Source organism: Megalobrama amblycephala, linkage group LG10, assembly GCF_018812025.1.
Source record: "Megalobrama amblycephala isolate DHTTF-2021 linkage group LG10, ASM1881202v1, whole genome shotgun sequence".
NCBI classification, from domain to species: domain Eukaryota; kingdom Metazoa; phylum Chordata; class Actinopteri; order Cypriniformes; family Xenocyprididae; genus Megalobrama; species Megalobrama amblycephala.
In genome coordinates, this window is record NC_063053.1 from 35,825,557 (window position 1) to 35,845,097 (window position 19,541).

The 19,541-nt window shown below is 35.8% G+C and overlaps 1 protein-coding gene across 1 annotated transcript in view; it reads right to left on the reverse strand.

The window, feature by feature from the left end:
* Positions 1-19,541, reverse strand: part of fam83b (family with sequence similarity 83 member B) — a 43,026-nt gene that overhangs the window by 3,128 nt on the left and 20,357 nt on the right. The window contains exons 3-4 of the mRNA XM_048205912.1: positions 5,793-5,957; positions 1,406-1,530 (exon numbers count right to left, since the gene is read on the reverse strand). Coding sequence (XP_048061869.1) covers positions 1,406-1,530; positions 5,793-5,957 — 290 coding nt within the window. The remainder of the gene's footprint in view (positions 1-1,405; positions 1,531-5,792; positions 5,958-19,541) is intronic.

Sequence of the window (19,541 nt, forward strand, 5' to 3'; positions counted from 1 at the left end):
TACTTGATTGTTTGTTGACATGTGTTGAATGTTAAGTGCTAAAAGTTTTTTGAAGTCCTTATAAAAGTGGTCCAAAAAGTATTTGGTCACTTACACACCATTTATAAATGGCTTAGGATTATATAATCATTTCAAATCATGTGTGGTTTATTTTAAAGAAACCAAATGCACAATTTTTTAACAAAAAACCTTTTGAAGTGGAACTATGGAAGCGCTTCTGCTTTAGCCAGTGTCTGAAGCACGTGTTAACACACGCCAACCTAATGGCCAAATGTATGGATGCCGTGATGTAGTGTAGCGGGTCACCAAGTCCATAAATAGATGGCAGAAATGCATGTCTATATCTTCTTTGTCTTCAGAAGCCATATGTTTGAGCATGTGTCTGCCTTCAATCCTGTGTGTTTGAGTTACATTTGTCAACATGTCAGGGTTAACACCGCTCGGGCCAGTGGAGAAGATCCTCACAGCTTCTGGAATGCTTTGGTGGTCACAATAGACGTAATGCAGTCACCAAGCAGCGCATTTCGCATTGGATTATAGATGCTATTACCCACACTACTAGGAGTGTAGCATCTTCTAAAGTTCTTGCAAGGGGTGGACCTTCACAGGATGTTTGTGTTTGCAGCAGGCTGGTGCTTTCCACACACATTCATCAGGTTCTACAGTTTGGATGCGGATTCAATCCCAGGATCTCGAGTCCTTCAGGGTTGACCCAAGTCTAGTCTGTGCTTAACAAGCGTCTGTGTTCATACACAGCCTTGTGGGCAGGCTCTGTTACCTTGGGCTTGGAGACATTGGTACTGAAGTTCCCAAAATGTCAACGTCATGATGCAGTGTCGAAGTTCCACTTCGTACGTCTCGGGTTACAAATGTAACATGGTTCCCCGAGAAGGGAACGAGATGCTGCTTTGTGTTCCTGCAGTTTACACCTGTGCGTCTTCTTCAGACAATTAGAATCTGTCAATGTGCATTTCTGCATTCTATTCATGGACTCTATGATGCATTGCACTACATCAGGATGTCTATACGTTTGGCCAGTGAGATGTGTAGACGTGCTTCAGACACAGCGGAAGCGTTTCCATAGTGTCAACTCAATGTGAAATGTTAGCAGAAAAGATCCTTAGTTAATTAGGATGAACTACAACTGTGATTATTCTTCTAGGGCATCTGAACCTGAGGCGAACTAATGTTGATTTTAAAACATGAATAAATAAATAAATTAAACAATAAAAAAACTACAAAAGCAAAGATAGTTCTGAAGAAAGTTCTAACATCAATATGCAACTTGGTTTGATTTTTTTTTTTTTTTAATCTAATGCAATGTAAATGTGACATTTATTATGACAATAATTTTTTTTTGTTGTTGTTGTTGTTTCAGCTAAATAAATAAATAATGCTGCCTCACCTGTATGATCCATAAAACACTTTTTGGCAGTCAATAAGAAGAAATTTCTGCTCCATTGCTCCGTGAAACTTTACTCCAGATCTGCAACAGTATTCTTGTCCTTTCACTGTGCGGATCCTCATATTCTGCATTCAAGAAAAAAAATGTTTAGATGCATTTCAGCAAGAAAACAGGCAAATATATAAATATCCTTAAATCTGAAACAACATCTTAACTTTTTTAATTCAAATTCCTATAAAAAAGCATATTACATTTTGGTTATGAATGGTTACGAGGACAAATAAGTCAAGTCAAATTTAATTGTATAACACATTTATGAGATATATCAGTGCCACAGCCTGTATGTTCAAATGCAATTTAAAAGAGATTTAAATATAGTCTTGTTCAAAGAGAGTTCTCAAATTATTAATTATTAAAAAAGTATTAATGAAAATATGATTGGTTGTGTACATAATCAGTTTTAAAATTAGTTATAGTTTTCATCAAATCAGTTCCCTGTGGATAAAATAAAGTCCCACCCTACATTTTTTCCCCCACTGAATATCCTATATTATATTACTCATGCCATGTTTGGCGTTTCATGTTGATTTAAAGAGAAATTACACAGAGATAGACGCTGTCATGTCTGTTTTTATCAAAAATAAAGCGAAAGGCAAACAAGCCTCTTTACTGCTTTGCAAACAAAGATAATGTCAGTAGTTCTGTCTGTTGAAGCCCAGGGTTAGTTCTTATCACTGCTGCTAAAGCGACAAAGCTGTTAAAGTTTATATGTCCCATCTGTTTGACTACTGTACATCTGCACACCCAAACCACACTGACGACAATGGGCATGTCATGTTGTTCAACTGTAAAATTAAAGTTTATTGGGTCTACAGTAAGGAAAGTCTGTTGGGCAGCTGTGAAAATGCCTCTTGTTAGAGTGAGAAATTGTATAGAGAAATGTAAAGCTTAAAAATTAAATCAACCATAGAAATCAGGATCTGCTTCAGTAGCTGTTGCTGCTGTTAAGTGACCTTTGAATATACTGAGGAGACATTTAAAAATGACAGTAGCAGAAAAATGCCTTGATGATGGCACGTAATGAGGTGTGGTGAGAAAAATCATAATTGCCACTTGTTTTTCACATAATAATAGTTCAAATGCTCTGGGAAGAAGTGGGAGGGACAGTTTGCAGTTCATAGCTTCTTTATATGGCTCGTCATCAGTGAATAATTCAAGGCATCATCACATTAGACAAGAAAGTGCATGCGAATGAAGCGTTAAGAGATTTGCTTACAAAGATCAAAAAAAGTATTCAATAGAAATCAATCATGTAGAAAATATTTTATAATTTCCTTTTGGTGGTTATGTATGTTTAAGTTTATCAAAGAATGACTTACTGAAAACAACTTTAGTGTACTAAACAAAGAAATAAAAGAGAGATAGAGGAGGGATCTGTGAAAATAACAAGAGCAGAATGACAGGTTTGTAGATTGTTGTTGACGTTTTGTTTTTCTGGTTATGCGTTCTGCCAGTCAAATCTTTAAACTGACATCAGCCTCAGCTATCAGCCTTAAGGAGAATATAATGCAGATAAATGAGAAATCTGGTCACACTCTGGAATCAAATATATATATATATATATATATACAGTATATCTAATAACAAAAATGTTGACCTTGATACTTTGACATGTATGTCTGTTTTTGCGCCATGTTCTGTTTGTCACATGTTCTTTGTTCTTATTTATGCTAATAAGCAACTAGTTATAGTGAGAATTTGATCCTAAACTAAAGTGTTAATGTATAAAATATTCTCTATGGCTCTGAAATCTGTCTGAATACTTAACATTCCCAAGATTTAACAAAATTCTTTCAATTTTCTTTTTTTTTTTTTTTTTACTTGGCAGAGAATCAGGTCTATATATATATATATATATATAAATTTCTAGTCACACTACTTGAACTACAAAAATCAGCTTTAAGTGGGCTGTCCATAAAACGTGGCAAATACTCACATATAGACAGTGCACAGATCTTACAATGACAAAACACCATCATGACAGTGTAGTATTTGTTCATGTGCACTCGTCTCATAAATAGGGATTAAAGTGAGTCAACTCAATCAAGATAAACCTTTCATGCACAGCTTCATGCATTAAGCAGTGCCTCAGTGGTGAACCTTGATAGAGGTGATATATTTGTTCTCGTGAGCAGAATCAAAACAAGGGAATGAATTAGTACAACATGGCCACGATTTCCTAAAACAAGGGAATGGATTAATAATAGTGGAAATGAATTCTTAGTGGCCATGATTTAAATAAAACAAAGGAATGAATTCTTAATTAGTGGCCACAATATATAGGGGGAGAGTGGGGTTAGATGAGCCAGGGGCAAGTTGACCCACCCCCTGTATCTTGGCAAATGTTGCATTTGTATTGTCATGTGATCATATATTTTGGAAGCACCCATCATTTCTGCCAGACTGTGAAATGGAGAAACACATGGAAGGCACACATTTACTTTAAAAACTGTTTTTGGCTTGTCAAAGTAAAATTTTCGCATAACAGATGTTACATCAAAGCAAATTTATCCAGGTCTAAAAATATTTATGATGCATATTGGCGATTTACCAATGTATAAATCCATGCAAATCATTTAGTTAAATATTAGCCTGAATTGTTAAGCAAGGTATTTTTTTTCTTAAATGGCAACTACGGGGCAAAGTGAGCCAAATGCTGTGGGTAAACTGATCCAGCGGTTCAATGATATCCCATGATAAGGCACTGGAGTTAATGGTGTACTCATTTTTCCTGCATAACTTCCTGCATAGTTACATAGTTAAAGGTTTACCAGTTTATTTGATTTGGGACAGTGTTTAAGTACACCTCTTATGAGAATTAGAAGATGCTTTGCACCAGATTATAATCATATATTTTTTTTTCACCTGTAGTTCCTAATGGTCTAACATGTTCAACAAGCTATCATGGCAAGAATCGTTTGACTAAAATGTTTATTACACAGCAAAATCCCCAGAGTTAAATCGACTCTGCTCAGAGAACATATGGTCCCTCTTTACATAGAGTTAAAATAACACTGAAGCAGAGTTAAAGTTAATGAGATAATATGCTGTTTGTGGAGTTGTTTAATCAGATCCTGAGAGATTTAATGTCTTTTATTTTCAGTTGATTTCATCTAAGGCTGTGGCTGGAAGTCATTTGTAGTTATTAGTAACTAATTTGTAGTTAGCAGGTGTTCATCACTAATGCTCAATCATAACTTAATTAATCACTTAATTATCTCATTAACTTGAAGTCTGCTTCAGTGTTACTTTTTCACTATATAAGAAGGGACCATATGTAATCTGAGCAGAGTTGATTCAAATCTGGGGATTTTGCAGTGTAATTTCAGTGACTTTCATTTTTATTCAACAAACTCTCCGTTTAGTCTGTTTTTGCAGAGGTTATAACTTTGGTGTTCAACTAATTGTTTAAGAAATGCAAACAATTAAATTCACTGAAATTTAAACTTCATTTGTTCGGTTTTATGTGTTTTAAGTTAACTTTAAGAAAAGAAATGTGAGTATTTGTAAAAAGAAAACTGATTATTATATTATTTTTTAAAAGAGGTAAATTATCTTAATTTCACATGGGTTTGATTCAGATTCAGTTAGACGGTCAGTTTACACCCAGATGGTGCAACTTACTCACTGACTTGGATTACTTACCCCTAACCTGGGGCAAATTGAGCCACAGGAACACTTTTTGAGAAGCCATGTTTTTCGAACCCTTTGTCATAGATGCATTCTGATCATTTAAATTGATAGGAAACATCCTGAAATTAGGATTGATATTTTCATTGTACTTCTGCCTCATTTTCCCTTATCTTGAGAACCACATAAGTTAAAAAAAGGGGCTCATCTTTCCCCACTCTCCCCCTATATATTTGTCCATATGGGGTCATTTTGTTTTCTAGTAAAGATGAATGGAGTAAAACTGTTAATATATTAAATTATGCTTTTGATAATACTTTATTTTGATTTTCCATTTTGAAAATAGTAACTTTGCAACTACATGTCAACTAGCAGTCATTAGAGTATTAGTAGACTGTCTGCTTAATATCTGCTAATATCACTTTATTTTGTTGCTCCCAACAGACTAAGTACATGTCAACTTATTCTACTAACTCAAACCAAACAATTTAATACTCTAATAAGAATAAGGTGACAAAGTCAACTAACCTATAGTTAGCAGAATGTCTAATGTGGACTATATTGATAATCAATCAATCAATCAAATAAAGTGTAATCGTGCTTTTTTTTCCTTGGGATGGAGGGCAGTTTGATTCTGACTTGACTTGAAGCAGCTTGTGACCTGTGCATTAATATACAGTAGAATACAGACACTTACCCTGAGTTTTTGGAGTTGGATGTCTTGTTTATCTATCATAGTGAGAAAGCTTTTGAAGTGTTTATGGTCGAGGAGAATGTAGACAGGAACGCCCCTGACTGAGGCGTCTACCAATTCTTTAAAGATGTCCACATCTGTGAAAATATCCATTGCGATTGCTATGACCTGTATAGACATAAAAATGAAAACATAATAGAAATGTCAGCCTCTGAGAAATTCTGGACATTACTTTCAAAAGCAGTCATTCTCTTTCTTAAATCAATGACATCCCTGTCTGTTACACAGAGCTGAACAAAGCAGAGGTGTGAAGCAGAGGTGTCAGCCCAGAAGCTGCTTTGCGTTATTAAAACGGCACCCTTCGTTTTTCTGCATATTCAAATAAATCACATCTAGGTCAATTTCAATAACTTTAAAGGTGGCTTTAATGAACCCGACAGGGTATATGCATATTCTTGGGCACTGTGCCCAATATTAAACAGAAGGAGTCGGGGAGAAGACTTTTCACTTTGTACTATTAAAAGATTTAGTAATTTGTCTTTCAGGAAGACCAGCATTCCACATTTCAAGACTTGACAGGTTTAATCTGTTCCGTTAAAGCTAAAGGACAGTGAGTCTTAGCATAAGCTGCATGTCACCACACCCTGTAGAACATGCACTGATAAACAAATGATTAAATAAGAACTTCTACAGAATTTGATAAGACCATGTCAGTATGAACAATGTTGTATAACACACAATCTTGATCCTATTCTGACAGTTTTGCATTTCAAATAAAGCAATAGATGGAGTAAAACAGCAATATGTCAAATATAATCATGTTTTTCCAACAACTGGGATAAATAATTAGCATCGAATGAGTGAATCTCACAATAACATGTCCAGAGTGTCACGGATTGGCTGAAGATGAAGATTTATTTACAAAAACAAAACAGCATAACCCAACATGAAGATAATTCAAACATTCTCATTAGATTCTTATTATAATATTTACATGTATAGTTATACTGTAATAAGGACACCTTAAAATAAAGTGTAACTCAATGTACAAACATTTAAATGAATCATTTAATACAGTGCACCTACATACATTTTTACATTGTAATTATATTTAAAAAATATCTGCATATAATTGCAGCTGTAATTAATTTCTGTAATTGCATCTACAATTAGACTGCTGAACCTTTCTTACGCCTTAACCCACCCTTAACCTACCTATACAAGCAAACTGTCCTTACCCACATTCCACCTCAATATTGTTTTACAATATGTGTTCTGATTATGGTCTTGAACATAATATTTTATATAATCCTGATAAGAGTGTGGTTATGATCTGCAGAACTAAGGAGGATAGAAGTATAAAATTTCCAATTTTCAAGTTGTCTGATAAGAGTCTCACTGTGTGTGCAAAAGTAAAATAACTTGGACATTTCATCACTGAACGCATGACAGACTATGAGGATATTGAAAGGCAACGCCGTATGATGTATATGCAGGCGAATATAAGTACGTTTAGTTTCTATTTAGATGAGGTGAAGGTGTCACTTTATAAAGCATATTGTACAACAATTTATACTGCTCATTTGTGGTTCAACTATAGAACATCTAGTTTACAGAAGCTGCAAGTAGCTTACGATGCAATGAGAATTTTACTAAAGAAACCTCGATGGCATAGTGCAAGTGAAATGTTTGTGAATGCAAGAGTAATCACTTTTAAAGCACTGTTACGAAATCTTATGTATAGGTTTATCTGCTGGTTAAATGCTTCTAAAAATGATATTATTGTGGGTCTATCTATCTATCTATTGTGGGATTTGTACTACACGGTATCAGTCAAAGCTGCAGAGAAATTGGTATTGTATTTTGTATCTCTTTGTGTGGTAGATGCTGTGGGCTGTATATGTTGTCCTATTGTCTTTTTTTTTTTTTTGGACCTTGGGTCTGTATTAAAGATTTATTGATTGATTTATTTGATTGAATACATCAACACAATATGTACACTTAATTAACATTACATTTTTTTAATGTAGATACATTGCAAAGACATAGTGAAGTCTCCTAATATAAAGTGAGAACACATATGCTATAAGGTAAAACAAATATTGATATATTCAAACAAATATAGTCAGCATGGTTGAAAACAAGACGAGGTGAGCAGAATCTATTCGCAGCAGTTAGATTTTATTAACAAAGACTCAAAACAGGAACAGAACAACCATTTTAACCCGGCAAGAACAGACAGTCAACTGAAAGAAACACAGAGTACAAACAAACCAATTAACGAAATTAACAACAGGTGCGCATAATAATTAAATGAACAAGAAACCATAGAAACGAACAAAAACCCAGGAAACAGAATTGAAAAACCAATACAAAATGAACACAAGCAACATACAGGTGACAAAAGCAAAGTCCAACAGGAAGGAAGGGAGCTTAGGTTGAGAACGCAGGGCAGGCATGAGGGAAGACCACAGTGTGGCAAGCAGGGCGAGGCCGAAAGCCGTGGGAAAGGAGCGAGGCCAGTGGAACGAGTGCTAATGAGCGTCACCTGCGAGCCACACCGGCCGAGAGCCCCACGGAGGAGCTCTGGGCTGGATTTCCCGAAACCTTCTTAACTCTACGTCGTTCTTAAATTATACCTTAATGTTAATACATGTTTCCCGAAACGTTCTTAGTTATTTATACCTTCTGTAAGTCATACTTCCGTAAGGTTGGTCTGGAGCACTCTTAGCTATACCTTATCACTGTTGACTGTTGAATAATTCTGAAGCTGTAATACACCCAGTGTTTGATTAGGATTATGACAAAGAATAAAATGCAAAGATTCACTGCTAAATTCAAATGTGCTTTAGCGCTGATCCAGAGACAGACGCACGCTCCGCACTTGTCATGCATCACAACTATTCAGACATTTAAATACACATTTGAATTAAGTAGGCTACTGCATAAAAAAGACATTTATAGTTTGTTAAAATCAAATTCCATACACTGATGTCTACGGAAGCTGCAACAATAACCCTTTCAATTATATAATTTGACAAAGTGTTTTATTCATATCAGATACACATTGTGTATGAAACAATAAAGTTTACTCTATTCTTCTCCCAGTTCACCGGCCACATACTTTTATGTATTTCGGGGAAGATTTTGTAAATCCGACAACTCTGAATTGCCGTGCAACTCATCGCGCGATAAAACGGTTAGTTCCTGTCGTTGATTCTGATTGGATTCACATATAAATCACGGCTATGACCGCTTCACCCAACGGTTCAACGGTGTATCACTACACAACACCCTTAGCAACCACTCTTAGCAACGTAAACTGTATGAATTGATATTGTTCACTGAAGCTTACTGTATTATGTTGAAGAGTATTATGAGAAAGACAGGTCAGTCCTACATTCATAATAAAAAATCTGTTTAAATGTCTGATGTATTATCTTGTCCTTTTAACAGTTAAGGGGTTTTCCCGTGGCTGACAGCGCTAGTCAAAGCATTTGTCAGTTGCGTCTTGTTCCGTGTTCACAAAAATTTCAATGTAAAAGTCTTCACTACTTTCTGACACAGTTTTTGCCGCCATCATGCATTGATACATATGTTTGGCTTTAATATTTGTATTATGTGGTAACCGTTTTATAAAAGCAATAAGGTACTCGAGGCTAGTGCTGTATCGTGAATAAGTCACGGCTGAAGGGGTAACTCCGCTTCGTGTCATGCCTAACAATGCCCTTCAGCCGTGACTTATTCACGATACAGCACAGCTTCTCGTACCTTATTGCTTACTTATACCATGGTCTGTCTGAATACAAAAGGTTCACATACTTTTTCTTGCTACTGTATATATTTGAGGAAAGAAAAAAATGCACATGGCTGAAATGATCCATTTTATAAAATAAAGCAAGCCCTGAATTTTGCTCATTCTGTACGCTCTCACATTTTTCAACCTTTCCTAAGGATATCCTGTTTATACTTAGACACACAACAATAACCCATGTGTTTTGCTACATGTACTTTTCATTTATGGTTCACATCGAGGGGACTCTCATGCATTATTATTCAAAGTGCCTCCTCTCATCCTGCACCTTAAGGAGCCATTCAGCCTTTCTAATGTACTTCTTCATGTGTCATTGAGATACTGACAAAGCATCATCACTGCCAGGCACAATCAAAGCTATTATATGTTTACTGCTTTAAAATTCCTCTGAAAACACACGTACAAGGAAAGCGTTTCCAACTCTTGGAAATAAAAGTACACACTTATTATTGCAATTATCATGATTTACAAAGCTTCCAGTTTAATTTTTCACACCTGTTTACACTCTATTATGCAAAAACACATCAACACATTTACTGAAGTAGTTGGTAAAACTCCTGAGAACTTCACAAAACACACTGCTGATGTGCTGCTGACATATTCAGTTGCATAATGTTACATTCTATTGTCTATAAATAAAACCTTTAATTTCATTGAAACTTGGCTTGGCAAAGGGTAGTATATCAATCGATATCATTGTGGCACTGTAGATGAGAACACCCTCCCCCCCCACCCCCCACCCCAAACACACCCTGAGAAGATACTGTATACATCCTTCAAGTGTTTCATTACTCTAGGGAGAACATGTAATCAGAACGCCAGAACCACACGAGTCAGTTCATTCAACACACTGAAATTGGTTTGATAAATCCACTTCCCCCAAGAGATCTCCTGTGTCACCTATTGTGTGTGGCACTGCACTGGAAATAATGACTTGTTGAAAAGTGATCCACGATATACTAAGACTTCCGACTACACGCAAAATGCCTTGCTTCTTGCAATAAAAAAAATAAAAAATTATTTAACATCACTTATGTACTGTATCATTCATATCAACTTTAAATTATACCAACAGAAATCATTTCAACTCACAAGTTACAGATATTCAAAATCACCACATAATGAATTAATTCATTTAATAACTTGAATTAATTAATGAATTAATAATAAATAATGAATTATACTACTACTAAAAAGCCAAAAAGTATAAAGCACTCCACTGTGCACAAGATGGAGCAAAATGCGGAAAATGAAGTAGGTTATACCCGGTGGATTTAGTATTTTACATACAGTACAGACATGTAAATGTTGGCGATCTCATCTGCTTGATTCTTTATATCATCTCAAAATGTAAACAATAACATCACTCAGCAATATATTAAAAGTTGTATATATAGTACATCCAACCTTGCCTGCAAACATACAGTACACTCACATAAAGCCATATAGCAAATATGAACTGCGTGATTGTTTATATCATCACAAAATTTATAAAAATAATAAATTTTGATATATAGTACATATAACTTTATCCAAATAAAGTATCATTTAGGGCAATGTATGATGTATTCTATAAAGAAATCTGGTAAAAGTTTACAATACGGTCCATTAGTTAACATGCATTACCTACCTATACCTTCACTAACAATGAGCAATACATTTGTCACAGTAGGCTATTTATTCATCTTTGTTAACATAAGTTAATAAAAGTAGAACTGTTTATTGTTACTTCATGCTAACTCGGGTCCATTAAATAATATTATAAAATGGTTAGTTCCTGTCGTTGATTCTGATTGGATTCACATATAAAACACGGCTATGACTGCTTCACCCAACGGTTCAACTGTGCATCACTACACAACACCCTTAGCAAGCACTCTTAGCAACGTAAACTGTATGAATTGATATTGTTCACTGAAGCTTACTGTATTATGTAGAAGAGTATTATGAGAAAGACGTGTGAGTGAGTTTATTACCTGCATTTGAACTTAGCATTTTCCTTCAGGTCAGTCCTATGTTCATAATAAAAAATCTATTTAAATGTCCGCTGCAATATCTTGTCCTTTTAACAGTTAAAGGGTTTTCCCGTGGCTGACAGCACTAGTCAAAGCATTTGTCAGTTGCGTCTTGTTCCGTGTTCACAAAAATTTCAATATAAAAGTCTTCACTACTGACTGACACACTCATAAAGACAGTCTTCGTCGCCATCTAATGATGTAATAATGTAACTTCTTTTGCTGTTCACGGTCAGGGACTATTTTTTCCGGTGGAAGGAAGCCTTTTAGTGAAAGTTTACTTCATGAAAGTTGCATTGATACATATTTTTGGCTTTAATATTTGTATTATATGATAACCGTTTTATAAAAGCAATAAGGTACTCGAGGCTAGTGCTGTATTGTGAATAAGTCACGGCTGAAGGGGTAACTCCGCTTCATGTCATGCCTAACAACACCCTTCAGTCGTGACTTATTCACGATACAGCACAGCTTCTCGTACCTTATTGCTTACTTATACCATGGTCTGTCTGAATACTCAATTCTGATTGGCTGGAAGGTGTGCAATAATTCCAGTCAGTTGAATCACTGTTTCCATTGACACGTACACACACATACTGTATGTTACTGACTTGCACACAGAGATGTGAGATCACGCTGCACACACACAGAAACAGAAGCACAAAAACTTGTTGTCAATTGTGCCCCATGGCTTTTATTTAAAAAAATTAACTTTGCTACTGAATTGCTATATTATATTACACAGCAAGGAGGTTGTAACGTCGCTGTTTTTGAAGTAATTTAACCTTACTAAATAAAAGTTAATAAATGTAACCTTAGCGCACTACTTTATCTCTGTCTCTGATTCAAAGCAGATCTAACGAGTCGTAGTGGATGAAAATAGCCATCGTTTTAACTCTTCCAGTCAGATTAGTGCTGCAAACATCAATGATAGCTTTAACTTGCCAGTGCTGACAGATGACCATGGTATGAACGGAAAGATAATTTAATGTACAGCAGGCCATGGATTATTCCTTACTTAAAGGATTAGTTTAATTTCAAATGAAAATTAGCCCAAGCTTTAGTCACCCTCAAGCCATCCTAGGTATATATGACTTTCTTCTTTCTGATGAACACAATCTGAGTTATGATCTGAGTTATCCTGATGCATCCCAGCTTTGTATTGGCAGGGAGTGGGATCAATGAGTATGAGCTGAAGAAAGTGCTTCCATCCAAATCCATCCATCATAAACACACTCCACACAGCTCTGGGGGTAAATAAAGGCCTTCTGAAGCGAAGCGATGCGTTTGTGGTAAAAAAAAAAAAAAAAAAAAAAAAAATCCATATTTAACAAGTTATGAAATAAAATATCTAGCTTCTGCCAGACCACCTTCCTTATTCAAATTACAATATAAATAAATAAATAAAAACAGAACTGGCATCATGTCAGTTAAGCTTTTTCTGTAAGTTGAATAGGGAAGGTGTAGGACGTAGCATAAGCTTTTTGAACTTTGAGAGTTTAACACTTTCTAAGTAGAATACAGAAGGCGGTCTGGCAGAAGCTAGATATTTTACTTCATAACTTGTTAAATATGGATTTTTTTTTTTTTTAAACAGATCGCTTCTCTTCAGAAGGCCTTTAATAACCCCCTGGAGCCATGTGGAGTACTTTAATCATGGATGGATGTAGATGGAGACACTTTCTTCAGCTTGCTCACTGCCATTTTAAAGGTCAGATATTTATTAATATTTCTCTGATTGTGTTTATCAGAAAGAAGAAAGTCATATACACCTAATATGGCTTGAGGGTGAGTAAAGCTTGGGGTAATTTTCATTTGAAAGTGAACTAATCATTTAACAGACTTTTATTTTTTTTAATTATGTATTAATAAGTGTTGAAATTAACATCAACAAAGATTAATAAATGCTTTAGAAGTGTTTTTCATTTTTTCATTTTAACTAATGTGTTAATAAATGGAACCTTATTAATGGTTAGAGATAACAGCCTGGGTACAGCCTACTGTTTAGAGAGTCAGACTTGTACCCTGAAGGTCATGGGTTTGAGTCTCAGTGCTCTCTTCCACTCTCATTACCCACAACTGAGGTACCCCCAATCACTCCCCTGGTGCCGCAGCAAAAATGAGTGCCCACTACTCAGTGTGTGTGTGTGTGTGTGTGTGTGTGTGTGAGCACTTGGATGGGTAAAACGCAGAGCACAAATTCTTGGGTATGGGTCACCATACATGGCTATACATTGACTTGTCAGCAGTTATGGTCATAATTATTGGCACCCTTGGTAAATATAATCAAAGATGGCTATGAAAATAAATCTGCATTGTTTATCCTTTTGATCTTTCATTCATAAAAAAGGCAAAATCTAAAATTTCATTGAAGTAAAACAAAGAGGGGGTGGGAAGGGGGGTCACATTATGAAATAAATGTTTTTCTCTAATACATCCTGGCCACAATTATTGGCACTCCTAGAAATTTTATGAGCAAAAATATCTCTGTAGTATATTCCCATTCATATTTATATTTTTTAGCACACCAGGGTGACTAGGAGCATGAAATTTTCCAGCCATCCTAGTTTCACAGGATTTTAAATATGAGGAAACACAAAGGCCAAATCCCCTTAATCATTCATCACAAGGAGTAAAACCAAAGAATATAGTTCTGATGTGCAGCAAAAGATTGTTGAGCTTCACAAAATAGAAAGTGGCTGTAAGAAAATAGCTAAAGCATTGAAAATCCCCATTTCCACTATCAGGGCAATAATTAAGACATTCCAATCAACTAAAGATGTTACAAATCTGCCTGGAAAAGTGTCTATAGCGTCCTAATGTGCGGTGAGGAGGAGAGTTTGAGTGGCCAAAGACACTTCAAGGATCACAGCTGGAGAACTGCAGAAAATAGTTGAGTCTTGAAGTCAGAAAGCCTAAAAAAATATCAAACAGCACCTTCATTACCATAAGTTGTTTGGGAGGGTTTCAAGAAAAATCCTCTGCTCTCATCCAAGCACAAACTCCATCGTATTCAGTTGTCAACTGGAACTTCAAAGAAGATTTATATGGTTCTATGGTCAGATGAAAAAAAAAGGAAAAAAAGAGCTTTTTGGCAGCAAACTTATCAGATGGGTTTGATACACACAAGGATAAAAGGTACCCCTAAATATACTGCTGGATTTTTAATCTTTTGGGCCTAGTTTTCTGCTGGACATCTTGTTCAGATACATGGCATCATGGATTCTAGCAAATACCAATAAATATTAATATATCAGTACATTCGATACTGGCCATCATGTTTCGATATATATATATATATATATATATATATATATATATCGAAACATGATGGCCTCTGCTAGAAATCTTATGATGGGCCCTGGTTGGATCTTCCATCAAGACAATGATCCAAAACAAACCTCAAAATCAACACAAAAAAAGTTTCTGCCATGGCCATCCCAATCCCCTGACCTGAACACTGTAGAAAATGAGTGGGGTGAACTGACAACGAGAAGCACCAACGTGAAGCTGGAAATCTGGAGAGATTCTATATGGAGGAATGGCCTCTGATCTCCAAACTCATCAGGCATTATAGGAGAAGACTAAGAGCTGTTATCTTGGGAAAAGGAGGTGGCAACATTTATTGAATAAAATGGTGCCATTAATGGATTTGTATTTGAGAAAAAACATTATTTCATAAAGAGATTTCCCCACATTTTAAATTCTTTTACTTCAATGAAAGGTTAGATTTTCTGTGTTTTTTTTTTTAAATAAAAAAATCAAAATGATTAACAGTACAGATTTATTTTCACAGGCTTCTTTGTTCATATTTACCAAGGGTGCCAATAATTCTGACCATGACTGTATGGAAGCTCGCAATTCAGCAACTCGTTCAAAATAAAATCGTTTGTTCAAAAAACTCAGTAATTTAAAAATGTTTTAATACAAATTGTAGATTATCATGGTATAGAAAATAAAATGTTTAACACATATTGTATTCATTATGAAACCTTTCAGAAAGCAGATGTCTCACTCACATACTGTATGGATTGGGAAGAAACTCAAATTATTCAATTATATAATGTTTAAATTAAATTAAATTATATGATCACTTTGTTTTTTGTCATTTCTTGTCAAGAGCATAAAGGCTGGTCAGCGCTGCATTTATGAGATCACATGCTGATGATATTGTACACATCTATCTCAGTCCATCGGTGTGTCATGTTCAACAGAAGCTATTAGATGTGCTCTCTCATTATTAGAGCCAGAGCTTTAATCATCTATCATAATCCAAATACAAAGAAGATTGTATTGCCCAGAAAGAAGACATTGCAATCTCACTTATAACTAATGAGCTCCACACCCCAGTAGAAGAGCTTTCTTTGCAAGACAAAATGTTTTTTTTTGTTTTTTTTGTGGTAAAGCTGGCTTCTCATGGGCACACCTAGATGTTCCTGGCACTCCTCTCTCATCAACTGCGAAGGGAGCAATCATTTCAGCATTGCATATTGCACAACTCCTTTCATTGTTTGCTCTGTGTTTGTTCAGCACGGATTAGCAGCCACTGTTGCTGGGGAAAGACTTGTGTAATTTGTACATGAGTGAGAAAATGATGTACCTGGCCTTATCACTTCTTTAGCAAGAGTTCAAGATGTGTGGGGCTGCTTTCAAAAGCCGTGACTTAAAGGAAATCAATCTAGAGTCTTCTCTGTGATTATGAGGGATTCACGGGGTGAACTGGCAGGGCAGTGAAAATGGTTGGCACTTTTCCTATACTCATGTGACATTGCACAGGTTCAATTCTCTGACAGACAACAATGCTGGTGAAAAAAAAAAAAAAAATCAAATCAAACATTCACTACATTGGTTTCAGAGCCAGTTTAAGGGTTTAAATCTAACCCGAATTAAAAAAAGAAAGAAACAAGAAATTATATTTTTTTTACATTGTGACATTATTTTCATGACAATTAAGCATTCAACATCCAGTGCTCATTAACGTAAATCACTACCATGCTCATTACCATAAAAAGCACATTATTTCAGTCCTGTTCTGTACGTGCATACTATGTAGTCAATACAGTAATTACAGTAACTAATGTCGAACTGTGATAAGTCAATGTAGTTTATCTATATTACTCAGCACTTTCTTGTGTAAGTGCACAAGTCCACTTGTGTAAAGTGCAACAAAAAAAATCTAATTTGCATTAAAGTTGGTAAGAAATGGAAATTCATGCACACAATCTAGTGTGTGTGTTTATTATTATTATTATTATTATTATTATTTAATTTAGAAAGTGTTTAACCATTGTATCAGAAGTCACCATACTACCTTTCATAAATAAATGTATAATTTTTGATCATTGTGACAATCTAATATCATCATGGAGAACAATGGGAATAAAATTAAAAAAAAATCAATCTGCCTAATTGTCATGAAAATGAATTATGACCATTTTTTTATTTTTTTTTTTATTTATTTTTTTATTTTAGAGTGAAATCTAAGCTGGACATATTTTCTGTCACCGTCTCTCACTAACAGTTACTTAGCAATGCTGGGAACAAAGAATATTGAAGTGTAATCAGCTGAATATAAGGACTTAATTCTACAGGTCAGGCTTGCCAAACCTTAGCTAAATATATCCAATTGATAAGATAGAAAACAATGTATCTAAAAATGGATTTTGTTTCAGCAACAGAGTACTCTAAAGCTCTGTTTTTTTTTTTTTTTTCATGAAGTGTACCAACATATTTTATTTATAAAGACATGTCTTTAGGGAAAAAAATCACTTTACTTTCAAGGTAGAAACTGTCTTCTAGGCTGAAATATGTAAAAAAAAAAACATGTTTATATGATAGGTGATTCCAGTGTAGATCAAAGACATACAGTTTATCTCTAAATTTAAAAGATCTTTGCTTATATAGCTTTGATCTGTTACTATTAGACCCTGAAGAAAAACAGCAAGCTACAATAACAACTCACTCTCTAGATGATGGCAAGAGACTTTATTTGAAACGATTTAAACTAACATATTACATGAATTGTTATGACCAGCCTAATGGTTAATAAATTCAGCATTTAGCTTTTGTATTTTGTGGTGGCCCCCTTTGTTACTACATTTATTCTTTTTACCATTTTTTTCCCATAGGCATTAAAAAAATTACCAAACCAAACATGGCACTCATTCCATGATGTAATCAATAACAAACATTAACACAATTGACTTTAAAGGGATACTTCACCTCTGGCAAATTGGGCTTTTAATAAAACTTGGCTGCCTATACAGTAGAAAGGCAGAGGGGGAATTTGAAATTGACTAAAGAACTGACTAAAGAAAATAGACAAAAAGGCTGCTGTCTTCCCTTTTGACAAATAGGTAGGAAAACTTAACCCAGCACCCATAATGTACTGAGCATGTTGTCGTCCAAGGCCACTCCAACCGGTCTGCTATGGGTACACTTACCAGAGTCAAATACCACCCTGCTTTAGTAGGAAATAATTCTTAGCAAACTTTTAGTCATAATGGTATTGACTTGTATTGTTCCCAGGTGGAAGAATTCAAAGAGTAAATGCTTAGCAGGAGTGAGTTACTTTCGGTTTCAGTGAAGGATCCAGCGAGTTGTAGGCAGTGGATAAAGGCTGCAAAGAATTGTAAATATGGAGAGAACACTGTGACAGACAATCTGAAAAACCTCCTTGTTTGCTGTCAACTTCAAACTAGATGACCACAAACACAGTGTTTTAGGCCAAAGGGAGAGGAAAAAACTGAAATAAACTGCCATTCTGTCATTTCCGCCTGAAGCGAAACGCTGTCACATACAGGTAACAAAAGCTGTTGCCATAATGTTCCATTTTTACCATAATGCTTTTTAAAGAGTAGACATATTAAGATACAATTTTCAGTGGTAAACCTACCTTGACAATAATTGTTCTCTTAATAACCCTCTGTCGATCTGACTGTTCGTGGCGGGGTTTCAAACATGTGGACATGTAATCTGCAGTTCCCTTTCAAGGGAACTTGCGCTGCATTGTCATAACGACACTTTGGGGAATCCCTTCAGTGTAAGCTCTCCTGAAGGCGTGTGCAACTTTAGTCCAGTTCTGATTGGTGCTACGTCATCCCGTGACGTGTGGCGGCGGAACGTGGAAGCTATAAAGGAGTTGGCAACACAGCTGTTTCAGCTTTCTGTCTTCAGCAAGTGCTCTGTGTGAAACTGTCTGTATTATTTGGTGTTGTTTGTCCCATAGGAACTTGAAATGGGGGCAAGGCATGCACAGTCAGCTCCTGAGGGTGCTGGCTGAGTTCAATGAGAAATACCTCGACACGTACAGTTGTGCCCTTTTTGGGTGTTTCAGCCTCGCGCCTGTTGACTTGCTTCTCGAGGGAAGAAAGCCATATGTATTATAACAGCTCGAATCTTGCATTTGCCGAGGCAATGTGTAGATTACAAGACTTATAAATAAGCAGCTTAGATTGGTGTGTCTCTCTTCCCTACACTAAAAATACATTTGTGAGATGACGCGATCTATGTGTGGTTGCTTAGGAGCATGCACTTTCGATAGTTTTAGGTCCTGTTGACTCTCTTCTTGAGGGAAGAAAGTCTTTTGGTGGGGATCTTGTGCTTCAGGGGAGCGTTTGAGATGGCTTTGGCCCTTTCTCAGCTCTCAACCACTAGCTCCAGCACTCATTTTCAGGATCTGGAAGCCCGCTCTGCGGCTTCTTCCAACCCAGACCAGCTCTGAGGAAGTGGACATCCTAAGCAGCAATGCGGGTGACTTGGGTGACTCGCCGGCCCTTTCTCCACAGTATGAGGAGCTTGTGGAAACAAACCTTAATATTATCTGGCCGGCCGAGAACCAGGAAGCATTCAAAAAAAAAAAAAAAAGATAAGCAATTCCTGTAGTCAGTATTACAGCCTCTACATTGGGGTTTTGCCATTCTT